General features: G+C 45.9%; 1 protein-coding gene across 3 annotated transcripts in view; it reads left to right on the top strand.

Moving 5' to 3' along the window:
• The first annotated feature begins 12797 nt into the window (after nt 1–12797).
• Nucleotides 12798–20875, top strand: part of WWC2 (WW and C2 domain containing 2) — a 211753-nt gene continuing 203675 nt past the window's right edge. Inside the window, exon 1 of one of the 3 annotated variants that reach the window (XM_035700014.2) lies at nt 12798–13035. In XM_035700014.2, coding sequence (XP_035555907.2) covers nt 12905–13035 — 131 coding nt within the window. In that variant the 5' untranslated portion in view covers nt 12798–12904. The remainder of the gene's footprint in view (nt 13036–20875) is intronic. The other 2 variants (XM_035700012.2, XM_025471849.3) reach the window with 2 other exon arrangements.

Genomic DNA, 20875 nt, shown 5'->3' with positions numbered 1-20875 from the left:
CCCCATGGAGGGCCTGCCCAGCATACGGTGTCAGAAGCCAGGCAGTTGAGAAGATCATCATTTGAGGGAGCATGTTGCCTCAGTGTGGGGTGTGGGAGCCCACAGTGGCTAAGGAAGGCTCCACAAGAGGGTGGGCCAGGCGTCAGATGTGCATCTCACTGGGCAAAGCACAGTGGCACCCTTTGAGGTTAGTTACATTCAGAGGTATTGATTAAATATATAAATGGTTAAGGATTAGGAGAGTCAGATTTCTCCCTGTTGAGGATGGGAGTTACAAATACGGAAAAGAAACAAAATAGGAATGAATCCTGTGGTGTTGCATGAGAATTGAAGGAATTCAAGTGAACTCATAGTTTTTATTTTTTAAGATTTTATTTATTTATTCATGGTAGACAACACAGAGAGGGGCAGAGACACAGGCCGAGGGAGAAGCAGGCTCTTCACAGGGAGCCCGATATGGGACTCCATCCCAGGACCCTGGATCACGACCTGAGCCAAAGGCAGACGCTCAACCACTGAGCCACCTTGGTACCCTGAACTCATAGTTCTTGATATGCATGTGTACACATGCTCAGAGGGCCTGAGTGGCGCTCCAACAGCAGTGACTTCACCCATATGTTCATTTCTAAATACCTCCCCATTAAAAGGAACTAGAATCCTTGGAGAAATAGCTGATTCTAGCTCTGGGGCAGGGAAGGCCTAAAAGAAGGCTGGATTATCTTTTTGGGTCAGAAAACAAGGGTTCAAGGGCACCTGTGTGGCTCAGTGAGTTAAGCATCCTACTCTTAGTTTCCACTCAGTATCCTGAGATCAAGCCCCGGAGGGGCTCTGCACTGGGCAGGGAGACTGCTTGAGATTCTCTCTCTCTCCCTCTGCTCCTCCCCCTTCACTCATGTGCACATGTACTCTCTCTCCCTCTGAAAAAAAGAAAAAAGAAAAAAAAAGAAAACAAGCCTTCAAAGAATAATGGGGATATGTGACAGGACACGGGAGCCAGACTGAAGGAACTTCCATTGTCCAAAAAATTAGGGCGAGGGGAGGGCAGGGAGTTAATGTCTAATGGGTAGATACTTCATGTGTGGAAAATGAGAAAATTCTGGAGACGAATGTTGGTGATGGTTGCACTATAGTACTTCATGCCTCTGGACAGTATTGTTAAAAGTGGTTAAAGTAACAAATTTTATGCTATGCAAATTTTACCACAATAAAAAACGATGGTAATGGATCATAGCACATTGAATATAAAATCATCCTATGGGTCCCTCATGATAGATAATGATAATGGTACTGATAATAATAATAATAGTGCCAGGGGATTCCTGGGTGGCGCAGCGGTTTGGTGCCTGCCTTCAGCCCAGGGCATGATCCGGGAGTCCCGGGATTGAGTTCGAGTCCCACGTCGGGCTCCCTGAATGGAGCCTGCTTCTCCCTCTGCCTGTCTCTCTCTCTATCTATCTCATAAATAAAAAAAAATAATAATAATAATAACAATGCCAAAAGGTGATAAGGAAAGTTCCTCATAAGAAAATGCTGTTTGCTAAATGTGGGGAAAGGCTTATCATTTTGGAAAACCATCAGTGTAAGCATTGATGTATGTAAGCATGGAGCCTCAATAAAATGCCAAATCCAGTGGGCGAAAGATTTGTTTGGGAAAAGGATATTCATGCCATCTCAAAGACTCACCCCACAGATAGCTGTTAACCACGAAGGAGAAAAGATATCTTCCAAATGGCATCAGACGCACCTGACAGTCGCCGTGTTAAGCGAGTATGTTGGGTACCACCAATGGTGGCACGAAACCACCAAACCTGCCTCCCAATGTGATAAAGCGGGAAGCATGCAACCTGACCGTGAAGTTCTCTTGACACGAATTTTAATCTGAAACTAATCCTGAAGAACTCAGCTAAAACCAGATTGTGAGATGTTTTGCAGAGCTGCTGGCTTAGATTCTACGTCCTTGTCACGAAAGATTAAAAAAAAAAAAAAAAAAGAAGCAAGGGGATGTTTGAGATTAAAGGGGACTTAGCAGACAGGATAACTAAGCACCATGTGATGTCCTTGGCCATGTCCTGTTTTAAACAAACAAGCCAATAATAAATAGCTAGAAAGGACGTCTTGGGGCAACAGAGGAAATTTGAATACTGGCTGTATATGAGATAAAATTTATTGTATCATTTTTAATCTTTTAGGTTTGATAATAACACTGCGGTCATATGGGAGAGCTTCCTTTTTTTAAGGAGATATGTATTGAGATGTTTAGGAATCAAATGTCATATTTGTAATTTACTTTCAAAGAGTAGAGTAAAAAAGCCTGTATCTTGATCTATAGACAGAAATGAAAGCGATGTGGCGAAATGTTCATATTTCCCACTGAATCTGGAAGGCAGATATGTAAATACTCGCTCGCTATCCTTTCCATTTTTCTGCGGTTTTTATATTTTTCAAAATAAAAAGTAGAGTCCAGGTCTCTCAGGGATGTCTCAAGAAGTAAATGATTTTGGATTTATTTTAAAGATACTAAAATAAGAGATACCTGGGTAGCTCAGCATCTGCCTTCAGCTCAGGGCGTGCTCCCAGGGTCCTGGGATCGAGTCCCGCATTGGGGTCCCTGCAGGGAGCCTGCTTCTCCCTCTGCCTGTGTCTCTGCCTCTCTCTATGTGTCTCTCATGAATAAATAAATGCAATCTTTTTTTTTAAAAAAAGATACTAAAATAACTGTGTGACACCACCAAAATGTTAGATACTTAAAGGCATACAAACAGCACAACCTCTGGGAATGCCCAAGTACTGCCAATCAGCATCCCAATCTAGCAGGACTTTGTCCTTATTCACCTTTTAGACTCCAGAACGCCGTTCATAGTAAGTAAGTGCTTAATAAATGTTGAATGGGTGAGTGAGGCATTTGTTTTATTTTGTGACTGGATGTTTTAGGCAACTCCTTAAAAAAGGGATTTGGTTTTAATGCAGAAAGAGGTGAGGTGAAGTGAAGGGTACGAACAACAAAAAAACTGGTGTGCACGATGCAGCTCGGGGCAGGCTGCCCCCCACCCCCACCCCCGGCCTTCTCGCCATCCCCACCTGACCAGTATAGGATGCTGTTCTAAAACCCAAAGTGTTTAGTAAGCGATTGAGCATTCCTTGTGTAGAATTACTGTTGTGCATCATTCGTTATGGTTTTAAAAAGTTCTGGTATAGGATAGTAATTTGAATTTGTGGGTTTATCATAATTGGATCTTATTTGTATGTATGTTCCCCAAATCTGTGAATAAATAAACAAGGGAACCCTTAGTCTATTTTAGAAAGAATAAACTTTAGTGTGCCATTTGCATTCACACACTAATTGTGCTAATTGTAAGTAATTTTTTCATCTGTTCATTAAAGCGTGTTTCCCAGGTGGTGGAGTAGGTGGTAGATATTCCTCACACTTCGAGCTATGGTATTTCTGTGTGTGTGTGTGTGTGTGTGTGTGTGTGAGTGTGAGAGAGACAGAGTGAGAGAGAAAGACAGAAAAAGAGATATTGAACATACAGAGAAGTGTATAAAACATGCAGACATAGTGTAACAAATAAATATAAAGCAAACAAGTGAAAAAACAGAACATTTTTAGAGTTCCTCTTCCCAGGTCCTGCTCCACAAGTTCAACACCATCCATCTCTTTTATTTTTTTTAAGATTTTTTAAAAATTTATTTTTTTAAATTTATTTATTCATAGAGACACACACAGAGACACAGAGAGAGAGGCAGAGACACAGGCAGAGGGAGAAGCAGGCCGCATCCTGGGACCCCGGGATCACGTCCTGACCCAAAGGCAGAGGCTCCACCCCTGAGCCACCCAAGCATCCCCCATCCACTTCTTTATCTTGACCTTTGTGTTAATTATTCTCTTGTTTTTCTCTTTTACCTCTTTGTATACATCTTTAACCAACATGGCTTGGTTTTACTGGTTTTGTGAAGTTTATATGAATGAAATGACACTATACAAATCCTCCTGTTTCTTGCTTCTTCTATCCGACTTTATGTTTTTAAAGATTCACCTAAAGGCTTTTGAGCAGCGGTAGATCAGCCTTTTAGTGTTGTTGTCTTGTACTCCATTGTTTAAATATATCACAACTAATTTATCACTATACTCTTTATTTTGTACATTTGCATACTTCAGTTTTGGGCTACTGTAAGCAATGCTGCTATAAAAATTCCATTTTTAAATGATTTTATTTATTTGAGAGAGACTGAGAAAGAGAGAGCATGCCCAAGTGGAGGGAGGGGCAGAGGGAGAGGGACAAGCAGACTCTCTGCTTGCTGAGTGTGGACCCTTGCAAGAGGCTCAAGTGTTGGCCTCCTTCCCGGGATCCTGAGGTCATGACCTGAGCTCAAGTCAGGTGCTTGACCAACTGAGGCACCCAGGCGCCGCATAAACATTCTTGTACTGGGATCTGATGCATATATATATTTCTCTCCCTCTCTCTCTTTTTTTATTTTTTTTAAGATTTTATTTATTTATTCATAGAGACATACAGAGAGAGAGGCAGAGACACAGGCAGAGGGAGAAGCAGGCTCCATGCAGGGAGCTCGACCTGGGACTCGAGGATCACGCCCTGGGCCAAAGGCGGCGCTAAACCGCTGAACCATCCGGGCCTCCCCAACCATCCGGGCGGCCCCCCTCTCTTTTTTTTAAATAGGCTCCACACCCAGCATGGAGTCCAATGAGGGGCTCAAACTCATGACCCTAAAATCAAGACCTGAGCTGAGATCAGAGTCAGACACTTAACCAACTGAGCCACTCAGGTGCCCCTATATGTGTTTCTCTAGAGGTCTACCTAGGAGTGGAATCACGAGGTCATAGGGTATGGATATCCTCAATCTTCCTAGATAATGCCAAACTGTGGTTATACCCACTTGTATTCCCACCTGTCATTGATGAGAATTCCTGTTGGTACACATTCTTGCCAACATTCGATATTATTAAGCTTTAAAACTTTTGCCAATCTAGTAGTTGTATAAGTTTCTCATTGTGGTTTGAATTTTCATTTCATTGTTTACTAATGATGTTGAGCACCTTTGTATATGTTTATTAGCAAAACAGATTTCTTCAAACACGTTTTATTCCATAGACTCTTTTCCCCCTCATCAATTTGAATATTCCCAAATAAGATGCATTTAAGAGATTGTATTGTAGATAAGTTTCCTTTTTTAAAAAAAAAAAAAAAAGATTATTTGCTTTAGAGAGAGAGCGTGTGCATGTGTGAACCGTGGGAGAGGAATAGAGGGAGAGGGATAAGCAGACTCCATGCTAAGCACAGAGCCCCATACTGGGACTTGATCCCACAGCCCCAAGACCATGACCTGAGCAGAAACCAAGAGTTGGATGCTTAATGACTGAAACACCCAGGTGCCTCTGTAACTAATTTTTTTTTTCTATGTTTTTAAAAGTAGGCTCCACATCCAATGTAGGGCTTCAACTCATGACCCTGAGATCAAGAGTTACGTGTTCTCCTACCTGAGCCAACCAGGCACTCCAACTGTAGCTGAATTTCTTTCTTTTTTTTTTTTTTTTAAGATTTTTATTTATTTATTCATAGAGACACAGAGAGAGAGAGAGAGAGAGAGAGGCAGAGACACAGGCAGAGGGAGAAGCAGGCTCCACGCAGGGAGCCCGACATGGGTCCCGATCCCGGGCCTCCAGGATCACACCCCAGGCTGCAGGCCGCACTAAACCACTGCGCCACAGGGGCCGCCCCGTAGCTGAATTTCTTAAAACCAAATTCACAGCATTGAGGTCAACATCAGAAAACCAAGAACTGAGGGGAAGAGAGAGGATGAATGAGGAGAGAGAAAGGCTGTTAAATAATAATTAGAAATAAAAAGTTTTTCTCTAAATTCAATTAACATATGGTGTATTATTAGTTTCAGAGGTAGAATTCAGTGCTTTATTATTTGCATATAACACCCAGTGCTCATCACATTACATGCCGTCCTTCATGACCATCACTCAGTTACCCCTTCCACCCACTCCGTCCTCCAGCAACCCTCAGTTTAGTCTGTTATGGTTTGTCTTCCTCTCTGATTCCGTCTTGTTTTATTTTTCCTCTCTTCCCCTATTACCTTGTTTTGTTTCTCAAATTCCACATATGAGTGAGATCATATGATAATTGTCTTTCTCTGATTGACTTATTTTGTTTAGTATAATACTCTCTAGTTTTATCCACATCATTGCAAATAGGAAGATTTCATTTTTTTGATGGCTGAGTAATATTCCATTGAATATGTACACCACATCTTTATCCATTCCTCCTTTGATGGACATCTGCCCTCTTTCCATAGTTGGGCTATTGTGGACACTGCTGCTATAAACATTGGAGTGCAGGTGCTCCTTCGGATAGCTACATTTGTATCTTTGGGGTAACTGCCTAGCAGTGCATTTGCTGAATAGTAGGGTAGCTCTACTTTCAACTTTTTGAGGAACCTCCACACTGTTTTCCAGAGTGGCTGCATCGGCTTGCATTCCCGCCAACAGTGTACGATGCTTTCCCTTTCTCTGCATCCTCACCAACATCTGTCATTTCCTGACTTGTTAATTTTAGCCATTCCAATCAGTGTGAGGTAGTATCTCATTGTGGTTTTGATTTGTACAGAAATAAAAATTTTATTTATTTATTTATTTATTTATTTATTTATTTATTTATTTATTTGAAATAAAAAATTTAATGGAAAATTCAGAGGAGTTGGATGGGAGACATAAAATTCTCTCCACAGAAGAGGATACAATCCATCCTTCTTAAGAAGCTGTTTTTCATAGACTGTAAAGTTGGGGGTTGGGGGGTTTGGGGGGAGCAAATTAAAAATAGTAAAAAGGAAGTAGAACCTCATATTATTTCATTATATAAGAAAGAAATGAATACCTACTCCAGGTCTATCCTACAGAGTATGAGAGGTGCCCTCTGAGGGCCTCGTTCATATCAATTTGGTATTTAAGCTTTAGTTCCTTTGCACTATAAGATGGAGATTCTAAGTGTTCGATATCTTTTTAGCAACTGTAGAACTTGCTCAGTGTGAGGCTTCTGTCTTCAGTGAACAAGGTAAAACCTAACCTGTTTGATGTTGCTTACTATTGAATTGGAGTGATGGTTGTTGAACTAAGGTGTTGTTATAATAATTAACTGGAGGGGAAGTGGTTATGGTAATCAAGGTTTCTGGTTTGGCCCAGCACGGGGAATTCTTAAAGATCACATACCTGTCTTCTTAAGAACTGTCTAGACGATAAATTTTAGAAATTGTGGATTAGGGTTACCTAGTCACAGTAAGAGAGATGTTATTTATTTCAACAAGTTCGGTGGCAAAAGAGCAAAAACAAACAAACAAACAAAAAACCCTACTAGATTGATTCAGGAAAAAAAAAAAGGAACGTTCTCTGTATTAAGAAGTTTCAGTTTATATAATCCCTGATCTCCTTGAGGAAACAGTGGATATTAAAATATTGAAAACCTGTTCATCTTGTCCTCTACAGGAGTCGATTCACTAGCGTAACGATAAAGGTTATGACAAGAATTCATTCAGAGATGATTTACACGCTAGTAACTAATTCTTACACACATCCTGAAAATGGAGACCACATTTTACAAAGAGATAAACTAAATCATATCAAATTACTGGGGACTTAGAAGCCAAAAATAGGATTAGAGATGGCTTGCTTAAATCTAGTACTGACGTTTCCTTTCCAATATTCAGTCCTGAATCCTCAGCCCTCCTTGAAACCCAAGGCTTTCAGGTGGATGACTCCCCACCACACATTTGCAGTCCTGGAATCCTGACCTTTCACTTTCTGCTGGGTATCTCTAATTTCTAGAAACAACCTCCATATCAGATCCCCCTTTGGACTTCCTCATTTATTTCACTACTTGAGTCTCTCTTGACTGCCTAAAATCTTGGACTCATACCAGACTCCTCCTTCTGGTCTATTCACTGTGCCCTTCTTAATCTAATCAGTGGCAAATTCTTGCTAGATCATTTCTTTTCATCCCCCCCTTGCCTTATTTCTAATGCAGACCTTTATCTCTCTCATACCTATACTATCACACCAGCCTCCTAACTGCACGGCTCCAGCCAGTCTTGGGCTCTTTCGCGCCAGATTCCATCTTTGAGATTTGCACATCTGTTTCTTTGCACAAGCATGCCCTACACTGCCAGGCCATCCTGGGGGGGTCTGTGTCTGTATTCCTCTCTACCCCATCCCCTTTCTTAAATGATCATTTTTCTCATGTGTACTTTTTGATGGGACCCCACTGAGAGCCTCTGTTCTCTATAAAAACTCCCTTATGGAGAGCCCTGGGTAGCTCAGTTGGTTAAGCATCTGCCTTCAGCTCGGATCATGATCCCTGGGTGCTGGGATTCAGCCACGGGTGGAGCCATGGGGTAGGGCTCCCTGCTAAGCAAGGAGTCTGCTTCTCCCTCTTCACCTGCCCCCTGCTTGTGCTCTTTCTCAAATTAATCTTTAAAAATAAATAAATAAATACTTGCTTACTTTACTGAGAACTCCGAGAGTTTTTCCTCTGACACTAAGAAAGTATATAAGGCTACTGTATTATTCTTTACATTTTGTGATTGGCCCCATCACAAAAACCTCCAGTGAGGTTAGCAAGCATCTATTTGCACCTTGCTTTTTTCACTTAATGTATCCTGGACATCTTTGTTTTTTTGTTTTTTTTTTTAAATAAGCTCATATGTGTTTATTTAATGCTCTTTAATTAATTAATTAATTAATTATTTTATTGGAGTTCAATTTGCCAACATATAGCATAACACCCAGTGCTCATCCCACCAAGTGCCCCCTTCAGTGCCCGTCACCCAGTCACCCCAACCCCCTGCCCACTCCCTTTCCACTACCCCTTGTTCGTTTCCCAGAGTTAGGTGTCTCTCATGTTTTGTCACCCTCACTGATATTTTCACTCATTTTCTCTCCTTTCCCCTTTATTCCATGCCCAACATGGGGCTTGAGCTCACGACCCTGAGAATGAGAGTTCATGCTCTACATCCCCAGTCACCTCTTTAAATGCCTGTTGAGTATGGGTGTTCGATAACTCATTTAATCGGTCCCCTGCTCATGGACCCTGGTGGCTTCTCCAGTTTTGTTATCATCAAACATGCTGCAATGAACATCCTTTCCTCTCCTGAGGAGCTTTCAGATCCATAGGTAAAATTGCAGCACTGGGATTGCTGGGTTAAATGTATATATATTTTCAATTTAGATTGATATAACTAATTATCTTTTGAAATAATTTGCACCCTTTAGTTCCATTTTAGATATCACCAATTTTCCTGCCACCCGGGATTTAGACATTGACAGTGGTTTTGTTTAATGGTGGCTCCTCCCCTTAGACTTTTAGTACTAAAGAGAATGTAAAGCCAGGAGAAAAGGTAAATGAAGTCCAGAAAACAGACTCTTCAGTGGCTAGCATATAGTTCCTTACCCTGGGAAAATCAGCTATCCAGGACAGCAGACTGCACCATTTTTCTTTGCCAGTGATCAGCTGGAGCTAAATAAAATCTACATGTATCTTTTTATAAAATAGGGATAATCCGGAGCGCCTGAGTGGCTCAGTCAGCTAGGCATCTGCCTTCAGCTCAGGTCAGGATCCCAGGATGCTGGGATTGAGCCCCCACATCAGACTCCCTGCTCAGTGGGGAGTCTGCTTCTCCCTCTCCCTCTGCCACTCTCCTTGCTCATTCTTTCACTCACTCTCTCTCAAATAAATAAATAAATACATTCTTTTTAAAAAATAGGGATCATCTTTATATTTATTTTATTTTTATGGATGTGAATATAGATAAAATAAAATCTCACCATCTTAGCCATTAGGAATTCTCCAGAATGATGGTACTGTGTAAATGCATGAACTCAGAACAGCAGAGTTCAAGCCTGATTAAGACAAAAAAAAAAAAAAAAAAAAAATCAGTGACTCACTTGTCATCTTAACTGCTTTTGTGTGACCAAATGTTTCCTGTGCCCACCAGTGTGAGAGAAGTGAGCTTGTCTCTTAATTGCTTTAGAGTTTTGTTTATCTATTTAGCATTTCTTTTTTGAAGTCCCAGGATTTATGGAACAATAAATGCCGTTTACCGCTGTGTGCTATTTTGGAATCCCTATCGGTTTTCAGAGTTTGGGTAAAAATATTTATCTGAAAGCTTATCAAATTTGAAATTGTACCAAGAAGTATTTTGCAGTAACTCATTCCAGAGAAACAAATTAAATAGTGGCAACAGCAGAGTTACTTTCAAAAAAATAGTAGGATGCAGACATTTTCATATAATATATGTTTTCTAATGGGTGGGTGGGGAGCCTGGAAGGAAGGCTGAAACAAGAGTGGTTTGGCTGGGTTGCTGAATGATGCTGTTGGTATACGCTCACATAAATTTTGTCTGTGCATGAAAGCCAGTGTAGAGTGATGGAAAAAAAAGCACCGACACCTTCTCACACCTTCATAGTGTGAGAAATTAGTTTTAGACAGGTCTCATTTTCTTTTCTTTTTTTTTTTTTCTTTTTTCGACAGCACTTGGAAAGCCCAACCTTAGGATTACCCACCAGTATCTCGCTAGGAACCAGAGAAGCTTGCCTTGTGTGATCACGTCTTGATGAACAGAGTGGGGCAAGACAAGGGACCAGCAGGTAGGGTAGGGGCTGCTCTTTGCCAAGGGCAAGCTTAGTTTCCTGGGCGCCAAAGAGGAAGGCCTAGAAGGAAAAAAAGGAATGGATTCCCCACCTCCTGCTCCCGTCCGGTTTGTTCCTCCCCACGAGTGAACTCCCCAGAGCTTCTGGTGGTTTAAGGTTTCTGCTGCCGAGCAGACTACTCCCAAGTGCAAATACAACTGCTTCTAAGACTCTCGCGCAAGAAGGCCGGCCCAGTCCTCGCCGTGGAGCTGTGCCCAGCCTGGCCCCCCGTCCTGACTCTTGGGGGGACCTCGCTCCTCCACCTTTGAGACTGACCGCAGACGCCCGGCGGCCTGGGGATCCAAACGCTCCGCATCCCCCACCCCCCAAACCGCGCCGCCCCCTGGTGAACCCCAAGGCACCTGGCTCCCCTGGGGCTCTGGGAATCCGGGAGGGAGACCGCTTGGTTCCAAACCCTGAAAGCCCGGGTCCAACGCCCTGGCCCGCACGCGGTGGGGGACGTCGGTACCCGTTAGCCGGGGATTAAGCGAATTCACACCAAGAGGGGAATCGACTGAGCTCCGGGACCTTCTGGGGCGGTTTTGCTTTAAAAGAAGCTGTTACTAACCCGGAAGAATATGAATGGGGGACGGTGTAGACCTGGCTGGAGAGGAGTCTAGGGACTGGGGGGCTCCCTGGCCAGGCCGAGGGCCTGGGGCGCCGAGCCCAGTCCTGCCCGAAGCCCACGGCCCAGCCGGTCCCCGATGCCCTCCCGGGCGCAGTAGGGGATGAATAAAGAAATGCTTGTGGCTCCGGGAAGAGCCGCGTTCCATCTAGGGCACATCAGGGCCTAGGACAGCCTGGCCTCCGGGCGCAGCGGGGCCCCTGCGGCGGGGTCGCCCACACCCCACACCCCACACCCCACACCGTCTAGGCCGCCGCCGGGCTCGGGGCGGGGGACTTCCCGCGGCGGGGGCCGGGCGGAAGGGACTGGCTTGGGGACTAGTCCACGTCCCACTGTCCCAAAGCCCCGCAGCGGCCCGCCCCGGCGGCTGGCCTGCACCCTGCAACCCCGGAGGCCGGTGGCCCGCGCGGCCGAGGAGCTGGGCTGGGGGGCGGGGGGCCGTCGCCGCCGGGGTCAGCCTGAGCCCCCCCCCCCCCCCCGCAGGCCACCGGGGCGGGCGTGTCTCGGCGCTGGGACCGCGGGACCCGCCTGCGCTTTCCGCCGCGAGGCCCGCGGCCTCTGGGCTGAGGTCACGGAGGGCCGGGCGCGCTGCAGAGGCCCCGGGGGCGACACCGCCCCGGACACGCCACGGACGCGCTTCTGCGCGCTTTGGGTGCTTCTCCCTCTTTCCCGGCGCCCGCGCCCCGCGCCCCGCGCCCCGCGCCGGGGCTCCCCAGCAGCCCAGGGCGCGGCGTGGGGGGCCTTTGTGCCCTCGCTGTGTGCCGGGCCTCCTTCCTCCGAAGGGAGCTTCTCCCCCCACCCCTTTCCTCTCGAAAGCCTTGTGGTTTCCCTAGAAGTCGGCCAGAAGTTGAGAAGGTTGCGGCGCGCTCTCGGGCTCTTCCCCGAAACTCCACAAACCCGAGGCGTTCCGCCGCGGGGAGCTCTCTGGGGGTCCCCGCGAGGGAGCGGGCGGTGCATTCCTTCGCCGTCCTCCCTCCCACCTGGTCCCGCGGCCCCCACCCCGCCCCGCCCCGCCCCGGGCTCGGCCCTCGCGCCCCGGCTCGTGCAGCGGGCGCCGGGAGCGGCGGGGTTAAGCCCTGGAATGTGGCGGCGAGGAATGTGCATGCAGATGAGCCCGGCGAGGGGCGGGGCGGGGCGGCCCGGGGGCGGGGCCTATGCTAATCGCACGCAAATGAGGAGGCCCGCCGCCGCCGCCGCCGCCGCCGCCGCAGCCGCCGCCGCTCCGCCGAGCTTCCCGGATCCGAGCCCAGACGGCGGCGGCTCGGGCAGCCTGGGCGCCGCGACCCTCGGCGGCCACAGGGGGACGGGGAGGAGGAGGAGGAAGAGGCGGAGGCAGCGGCTGCGGCCGCGAGGAGGAGGAGGAGGAGGAGGAGGAGGGTTCGCTCGCCAGCTCCGACGCAGACATGGTGGACTGATCCCCGGCGGGGCCGAGAGCAGGGTTTCCTGGGGCGCCCCCCGCGCGTGGCCCCGCCGCCCCGCGCCCCGCCGCCCCGCGCCCCGCGCCCCGCAGCCCCGGCCCCGCCGCCGCGCCCCGCGCCCGGTCCCTATGGAGGCGCCGCTCGCCGGCGAGGCCGCCGACCATGCCTAGGAGGGCCGGGAGCGGGCAGCTGCCGCTACCCCGGGGCTGGGAGGAGGCCAGGGACTACGACGGCAAGGTCTTCTACATCGACCACAACACCAGGAGGACCAGCTGGATCGACCCCCGGGACAGGTGGGCGGCCGGGCCGCGGGGCTGTTGTCCGGGAGATCCGGCCGGTCGGCGGCGCGGGGGGCGCGGGGCGCGGGGGGCGCGGGGCGCGGGGCGTCGCCGGCCTCGGGGTGCCGGGAGGGGGCGGGCGGGAGGCGCCGGGGGGGCGGGGGCGGGGGCGGGGGCGGGGGGCCGGAGGAGCCGCCCCTGGCAGGGCCTCCTCTGCACGCCCGCCTCCGACGCCCCCTGGGACCTCGACACACTCCCGGCCGGGAGGGAAGGGTGGATCGGCCGGCGCCCGGGGCTGGCGCGGGGTGTCCGGTGAGCGCCCCCCCGCGCCCTCCCCGCCGCGAGCTCGCCTCCGCCTGGGGCGGGCCACGCCGGGGCTGGAGGGCAGCCTCGGCCTTCGCGAGGCGGGACGGGCCCGCAGCCTCCCCGCAAGGCCGACGTGCGAGCCACCTGCGGCATCTCTGGCCTGCCCTGGGCCGCCTGCCGGCCTGCAGGTCCCCGACGGGGCGCACCGGCTCAGGCCCCAGGTCCCGCGCCTGCAGCGGGGGGGGCGGCGGCTCCGGGCGCCCCTCCGCTCCCGGCCCCGCCTGGGGGTGCTCCTAGCCCCTCACAGCCTGGACACGCTTTTCCTGGGTGGTGGTGGGTGGTGGTTTACTGCGTACTGTTGTACCTGAAAACTCGAACCGAGTCCTCGATCTTGAAAAGGCCAGTTCTGATTTGAAGAAAGAAGTGCCCTGAACGCGGACACAGATTGAGCTTATTATTAGCATGATCTCTTTTCTTGTAAGTTTTCATTTTCAACACACCCTCTTTAGTCCTGCTCCGAGGTCAAGAGGAGAAGCGCAACCAGATCGGCGTCTTAAGAAGTTCAGGAGCTGAAAAGTCTTCTGCTGAATGTTCCCCAGCGTTGGTCCTCTCTCTCATCTGTCTTCTTACCCTTAGAAGGAAAATTTCTGAAAGTTAGGACATTTTTTTTTTTTTTTAAGATTTTATTTATTCATTCATGAAAGACCCAGAGACAGAGACAGGCAGAGGGAAAAGCAGGCCCCATGCAGGGAGCCCCACGTGGGACTCGATCCTGGGTCTCCAGGATCATGCCCTGGGCCCAAGGGGGCACCAGACCGCTGAGCCACTCGGGCTGCCCGAAAGTTAGACTTATTTTAAGAGGTTAGACTATTGTAAAAGGAGATACTCCTTACAGTAAATTTGCAAATTGGCCACGAAAGAGGTGTCCCAAATTGTATTGGGGGCTTATCATTTTTAGGGGCTTTTCTTACCCCTTTTCTCAATTTGAAGTAGTTTCATACTTGATGTCCTCCGTTAACTTTTATCTTAAGAATATAGTTTTTTTGAAAGCTGTCAAGGAGTAATTATAAGAAAGTCATAAAGGACATTATAAATTTATGGAACAATCCCTATTCAATTATCCATGAAGGTATCAGTCTAGATTGCCTTTCTGAAATGAGAAAAGGCACCTGTGCTGAGGTTCTCTCTCGCCACAGCCTAGCTGCCTGTTGCTGGCCCGATGAAAGTTATGACAAGCATCACACCTTCACAGTTTCTCCAGACATACTCCTTGTTGTCATAAACTTCGCGCTCCAGGTCAGTTATTTGACTTATGCCCTTGCACTTGAAACTGTTTAACAGATAGTAAATGTCAGTGATGATGGTGTGCACCCAGCAGTGACTTTTAAGGCACCTGTATAAATATTTGACTTTTACAAATATGTGGTAATTCTGCCTTCTCGTACTCAGGAGTTTCAGGTTCTTGAAATTGCAGTGAATTCTTGAAATATTTAGGCATTTCGGATCCTCTTCATTTCACATGTTCAGTTCTTATCGTCTCATTCGTATTTACCAACAAAGATTATAAGAATATGTAATGCCTGGGTAAAGCAAATAGTGAGTGAAGTAAGATAGGACTTGGCTTATCCATATCACTACTTCTTAAACAAGTCAAGCATGCCTTTTATTTTAAACTGTTAATGGATTAACAATTATTATGAACTCTGTTTTCAGGAAACTGGGTAACCAGTTCATTTGATGTGGATAAACAGTTTTGAATAAGATGACTTGTTATTATTCCAGCTTTCTTTGAAGCAGTGAGATCTTTAAGTATTTGGAAGTATAAATTTGGTTATAAACATTTCTGGATCTCACTGTGAGTTTTAAAGAATTCTATGACTTCGGGGTCATTACTGACATACTCAGTTTAAATCTGTGTTTTCTTTTTGGGCAATGAAGTGACTGTAAGTCTTGCTAAATCGTGTAAGAGGATATTTGGAACAACTATGAACTCTAGTCATTTTTGTTAGACACTTACCAAACATATGGAAAAAGAGATGTTACACAGGCCAATTGGAGTGTGCCCATTCTCCTACAGGATCAAATTACAAATCCTGGAAGAAAAGTGACTTGATAAACTGTGGGTATGCAGTACTTTGGAACTTTTAAAGTCATTTAATTGAAGTAGGCATGTGGACTTACTTATATTTATGTTAAGAAAAATTCTAACAGTCTTTCAGAATTGGTGAAGTATTTCTGATTATATAGATAAATATGCAGATTTAGCGTGGGGAGGAAGGCTGGAGGTTTTTACAAGAGCAAAATTTTGTTCAATGAGTAGTGATTTTAGAATACCGAAGTATTAAAATACTTCTAAGCTTTTGGAGGTAGATGAGACAGTGCAGACTATGCCGGGACATGATTAAAGTTTTTATTCCCCCACCACTTATTAACTGAGTAAGCTTAGCTGAGTTTGTGAGTCCCTCTAAACCTTCATTTTCAGCTCGAAAATGAAGATAATACCACTTACCTCATAGGGATGGTTAGGGGTCCATAATTAGGGCCCGGCCAAATAGTAGTAGTAGTGGTGATGCTGTCATTCCGCTTTAGGAACCGAGCGGTAGTTCAGGTTAGCCCTGGAAATAGTGAATGTACTGGCACATATTTATTCAGTGTTTATTGTGGGACAGTCACTGTGCTAAGCTCCTTAACTGTGGTCTCGTTCTGTTCTCCCATTAGTCCTATGAGGTAGTACTATTATTATCTTCTGGTTACAGATGAGGAAATGGAGTCATAGAGACATTGTCGTTGCTATGAAAAGTGGCCAGGATTTGAAGTCAGATAGTTTGACCCTTGAGCCTGTGTCCTGTGTCATTCCTGTAGACCACTGCAGTACCTGGATATGCTCAGGGGTGTTTGGGTGGAGTAGAACCTCTTGGTCTACTGTTGATTTTTCAGGCTGATTGACCAGTCTTTATTGGTCTTCAAAGGTTCCTGTTAACTTTTTAGGATTCTGAGATCACTGAGTATGTAGGGTCTGGTTCGTGAATGCCTTGGGAGCAGGGTTGGAGGCTCACCAGGTTGACCCCATTGAACGACAGGGCAGGGCCAGGTAGAACTTGGAAATTCTGTGTACTCTTGGGCATGTCAGAAGTTCTGTTTGGGGAAGAGTTAAGAGCTCTGTCTAGATTCTGAATAGATTACAATTTTACTCTAACGGTCTTGACTTTGCCTTCCTCCCTCCCCCCTTACCAATTCTGGGGAAATCACCCTGCCCATGATTCCTTGCCTCCCACTCCCACCCCCCAGTAGGTCAACTGGTATTTACAGGCCTACTCCCTCCTTCCCCTCTTGTTTTGCGCACCATGGACACCCTTTGACCACACCAGTTGGTGTTTATGGTGGCTCATAGATCGTGGCCAAATGGTGTGGTGCTTAAAAAACACCCCCCTGCATTCAACATAGGAAAAGATTCATTGCCTTTAAGAGGAATAGGGGGGCTAGAGTGGGCAGGCCTCAGAGACTGGGTGAGTGGTTGTACACACTCTCAGTAGAATTCTGCTCGTTTCCTGTCCTTGGATGGAATGTTAACCTGAGATACAATAATTTTGTCTAGTTGAATGTAAACGATTTACCACCACACAAAAATTTGCTGATAGACATAATCTTTGGTTTATGGTTAGGATCAGATATTGAGTGACCTGTGTGCTTTCTAATCGAAGGGCAGAAGTTCTGGAGGGGCGGGGGGGAGGGTGACAGGAGGAACAGGATGTCAGCTGGGCATCCTTGATGGCTGAGCTAACTCTTGGCTCTTTACACCCAGTTTATGGCATGTGATTAGGATCTGAGGAACTCTGTATTGTCTTTCTTTCAAAGTCAAAGCAAGTAATTTTGCTAAACCTACTGCTAGAGTGTAAATTCCTCAAGAGACCTAATTGCTTATTACTGCTTTCTGTGTCCTTTGTAGATGGGAGATGTTAAATGAATGTTGGTTAGGTCAATTAGTGAAGAAAGTTGTTAGATTAATGAAAGAATGCTAGTTGAGCTACTCTCTTCCAGTTCCTTATTGTTATGCTTTCGAAAAATATACCCATAACCACCAACAACCAGAGACAATTGATTTTCCAGTTAGATTAAAAATAATGAGAGAATTAAGCTACTACATTTTGACTAATAGTATAAATATGGGAATTATAAGAGCAAAGAACACAAAATCAGCCCTTATAGTCTTAATCACAACTGCCATTGTCATAGATTGTCGGAAATCATTCCTCTCCAGCCAGCTGAGTTTGGGTGCCAAGTGGTTACTGTGAATTATTTGAATGATTATGGTTTTTGAAGTGTGGAGAGGTTGTTAAGGAAGGGTTTTTTTTTGTTGTTGTTGTTGTTTCTTTAAACACTCTGGGAAGCACTAATTTAAGCTCAACTGTGCTGTCTTCCAAAAATTCCCAAAGAAGTATTTCATGTTTTCAACACAGTTTGCTATAATGCTTGCAGGAGGGAACAGTAGTTGCTTCGTCTATGACTAAGATTTCTTCAGTGACTTTAATAGTCTATAGTTCGCAGTGTAATTTTTTTTGGAAGACTTAGGGCAGCACAGTACTTGCTTTTCCAGGAAAGACTATTATTTATAAATAAGTAAAAATTTTTTTAAGCTGCAAATCACTAAATTGTGAGTTAGCTAGTCAGCCCTTGTGGTGTGTGGCCTTCAAGCAAGCCAGTATTTAAATCTCCTGTAGGAGCTACCAACTTAAGGGACGCCTGGGTGGCTCAGTGGTTCAGCCTCTGCGTTCAGCTCAGGGTATGATCCCAGGGTCCTGGGATCGAGTCCTGCATCAGGCTCCTCGCAGGGTGCTTGCTTCTCCCTCTTCCTATGTCTCTGCCTCTGTGTCTCTCATGAATAAATAAAATCCTTAAGTAAGTAAATAAATAAGTAAATCTCCTGTAGGGAAGCCCAAGAGCACTGGGACCTACAGAAGCTGCCCTGCAGCCTGATAAACTCTTGCACTGCCTGCCTGTGGGACTAGACATATTGCCTTGTAAATGGTCCGTGCTTACTTTTCTTGACTAAATGTCAGTAGGAAAAAGATGCCACCGGTAAAGAAGGGCATAGTCAGCTTCATTTTGCTGATGCGGGAGTTATTGAGGTGATAGGAAACCATGTGAGCCTAATACAGTGTAAATTCCGTGAGGTCGGACCTGAGTCTCTGTATGCTCTGGCCCTCTGAAGTTATTTAAAATTGGTTGACCTGGTTTCTTGTTAGAATTTTGGACTAATTCATTTCTGAAGCTCCTGTGATTGGAAAAATTATCACAGAAGTATACAGAATAGGAAAAGGGTTTTTAAAGGGTGTGTGTCTGGAAGTTTGGGATTAAACATGATTTACCAAATACAGTGGTTCAGAATGTTTCCATTCTCTTCAGTGGCTTTTTTCCCCAGTGATTTATTCTATTTTTTATTGAGATTTTTTTTTAAAATCGCATAAAATTCTCCATTTTAACCATCTGAAAGTACCATTCAGTGGTTTTTAGTATACTCCCAGTTCCTTGCAACCATAACCTTTCTGTAATGCCCGAACATTTTTATCATTCTGAGAAGAAAGCCCGTACCCACTGGGAGCCCACCTTCTATTCTTTCCCCACCTCTGCTGCCTTTGACAACCGCCAGTCTACCTGCTGTCTTCATGGTTGTTCCTATTCTGGAAATGTCATGTAAATGGAATCATACCATCTGTGTCCTTCGTGTCTGGCTTCTTTCACTTAGCACAAGTTTTCCAGGTTCATCTATGTTGTAGCCTGTGACAGAACTTCATGCCTTTTTATGACTTTGAATAACACTCTTTTGTATGGAGTAAACACTCCGTGTATCTACTCATTGGTCGATGGGTATTTGGGCTGCTTCCACCTTTTGGCTATTACGAGTAATGCTGTGAGCATTCATGTATAATTTTTGTACGAATATATGTTCTCGAAGTTCTCTTGGGTAGATCCCGGGAAGCGGAACTGCTACAGCATATGGGAATTCTATGTTTAACTTTTTGAGGATCCGCCAAGCCTTTTGCCATTCCCACCAGCAGTGTCCAAGGGTTCTAGTCTCTCCACATCCTCACCAACACTTGTTATTTTCTGTTTGTTTTGTTTTGTTTTAAGCATTTCTCCAGGGCACGAGGTGGCATCTTACTGCGGTTTGGATTTGCATTTCCCTCTGCAGAGTGTTTTGCTGGCCTTACTGTGACCCAAGCCTCCCACTTTTTTTTTTTTTTTTAATTTTTTTTAAAAAAATTTTTATTTATTTATGATAGTCACAGAGAGAGAGAGAGAGGCAGAGACACAGGCAGAGAGAGAAGCAGGCTCCATGCAGGGAGCCCTATGTAGGACTCAATCCTGGGCCTCCAGGATCATGCCCTGGGCTGAAGGCGGCGCTAAACTGCTGAGCCACCTGGGCTATCCCTCTGGGAGGATTCTAACCCAGCTCAGGTTGCTTACGATTTAGTTTGTGTTGTCACCATTTAAAAGGTGGAAGAAAATTTGAATATTGTCTGTTACATTTTCTTTAAATATCCCTTTAATTCAGCCTAAAGGTGAGGAGGAGCAATTGAGAGGAATTAAGTGTAGAAGACGGTGCAAAAAACATATGAACTTTTGTCTTCATCTCAAATATGATGTATTTAAGAGGCCTAGCTATAAATCATGGAAATGATGGGTGTATATATATGACCAGCTTATTAAACATGAGTTGATGTTTAAAAGCTTTCAGTTTAGTAATATACGGTAAGGATCATGCTCATTTTTTTAAAAACGATGTTATTTATTTATTCATGAGAGACACAGAGAGAGAGAGAGAGAGAGGCAGAGACACAGGCAGAGGGAGAAGCAGGCTCCATGCAGGGAGCCTGATGCGGGACTCGATCCCGGGTCTCCAGGATCATGCCCTGGGCTGAAGGCAGCGCTAAGCCGCTGAGCCACCTGGGCTGCCCAGGATCATGCTCATTTTTATTGTTTAAAAAACAACAACAACAGCAGCAACAGTTGGAGGAAAGCTGGCAAACGCTGCCTTGGCTAGGTGATCAAGGTGAGTAGCAGCGGTGATAACTCATGGTGATGTCCCCTTGGTGTGATGTGATGATAATGACACTTTTTCTTTGTAGTCTTTCTCCCCCAAAACTATCAGAACCCCGAGTCTAATCATGAGAAAAACACCCACCAAATCTCAGTAGAGGGACATTCTACAAAATCATCTGACCTGTACTCCTTAAAACTGTCGTGGTCATGAGAAACAAGGAAAGTCTGAGAAACAGTCACGGCCAAGAGGAGCCCAGGGAGACATGATGACTAAATGTAATATGGTATCCTGGATAGGATCCTGGAACAGATGAAAGACATGAAGTACAAGCTAAGAAACTCAGAAAAAAATATGAATTGTAGTTCATTAGAATGTATCATTCCTGGTTCATTAATTTTGAATAAACATAACATCCTACTACTGGGTGTGGAATATATGGAAGCTCTGTACTAAGTACACTTTTTTTCTGTAAATTTAAACTGTTCCAAAAAAATAGTAGATTTTAAA

Source organism: Canis lupus, chromosome 16, assembly GCF_003254725.2.
Source record: "Canis lupus dingo isolate Sandy chromosome 16, ASM325472v2, whole genome shotgun sequence".
In the NCBI taxonomy this organism is placed as follows: domain Eukaryota; kingdom Metazoa; phylum Chordata; class Mammalia; order Carnivora; family Canidae; genus Canis; species Canis lupus.
This window is presented reverse-complemented; position numbering and strand designations above follow the sequence as displayed.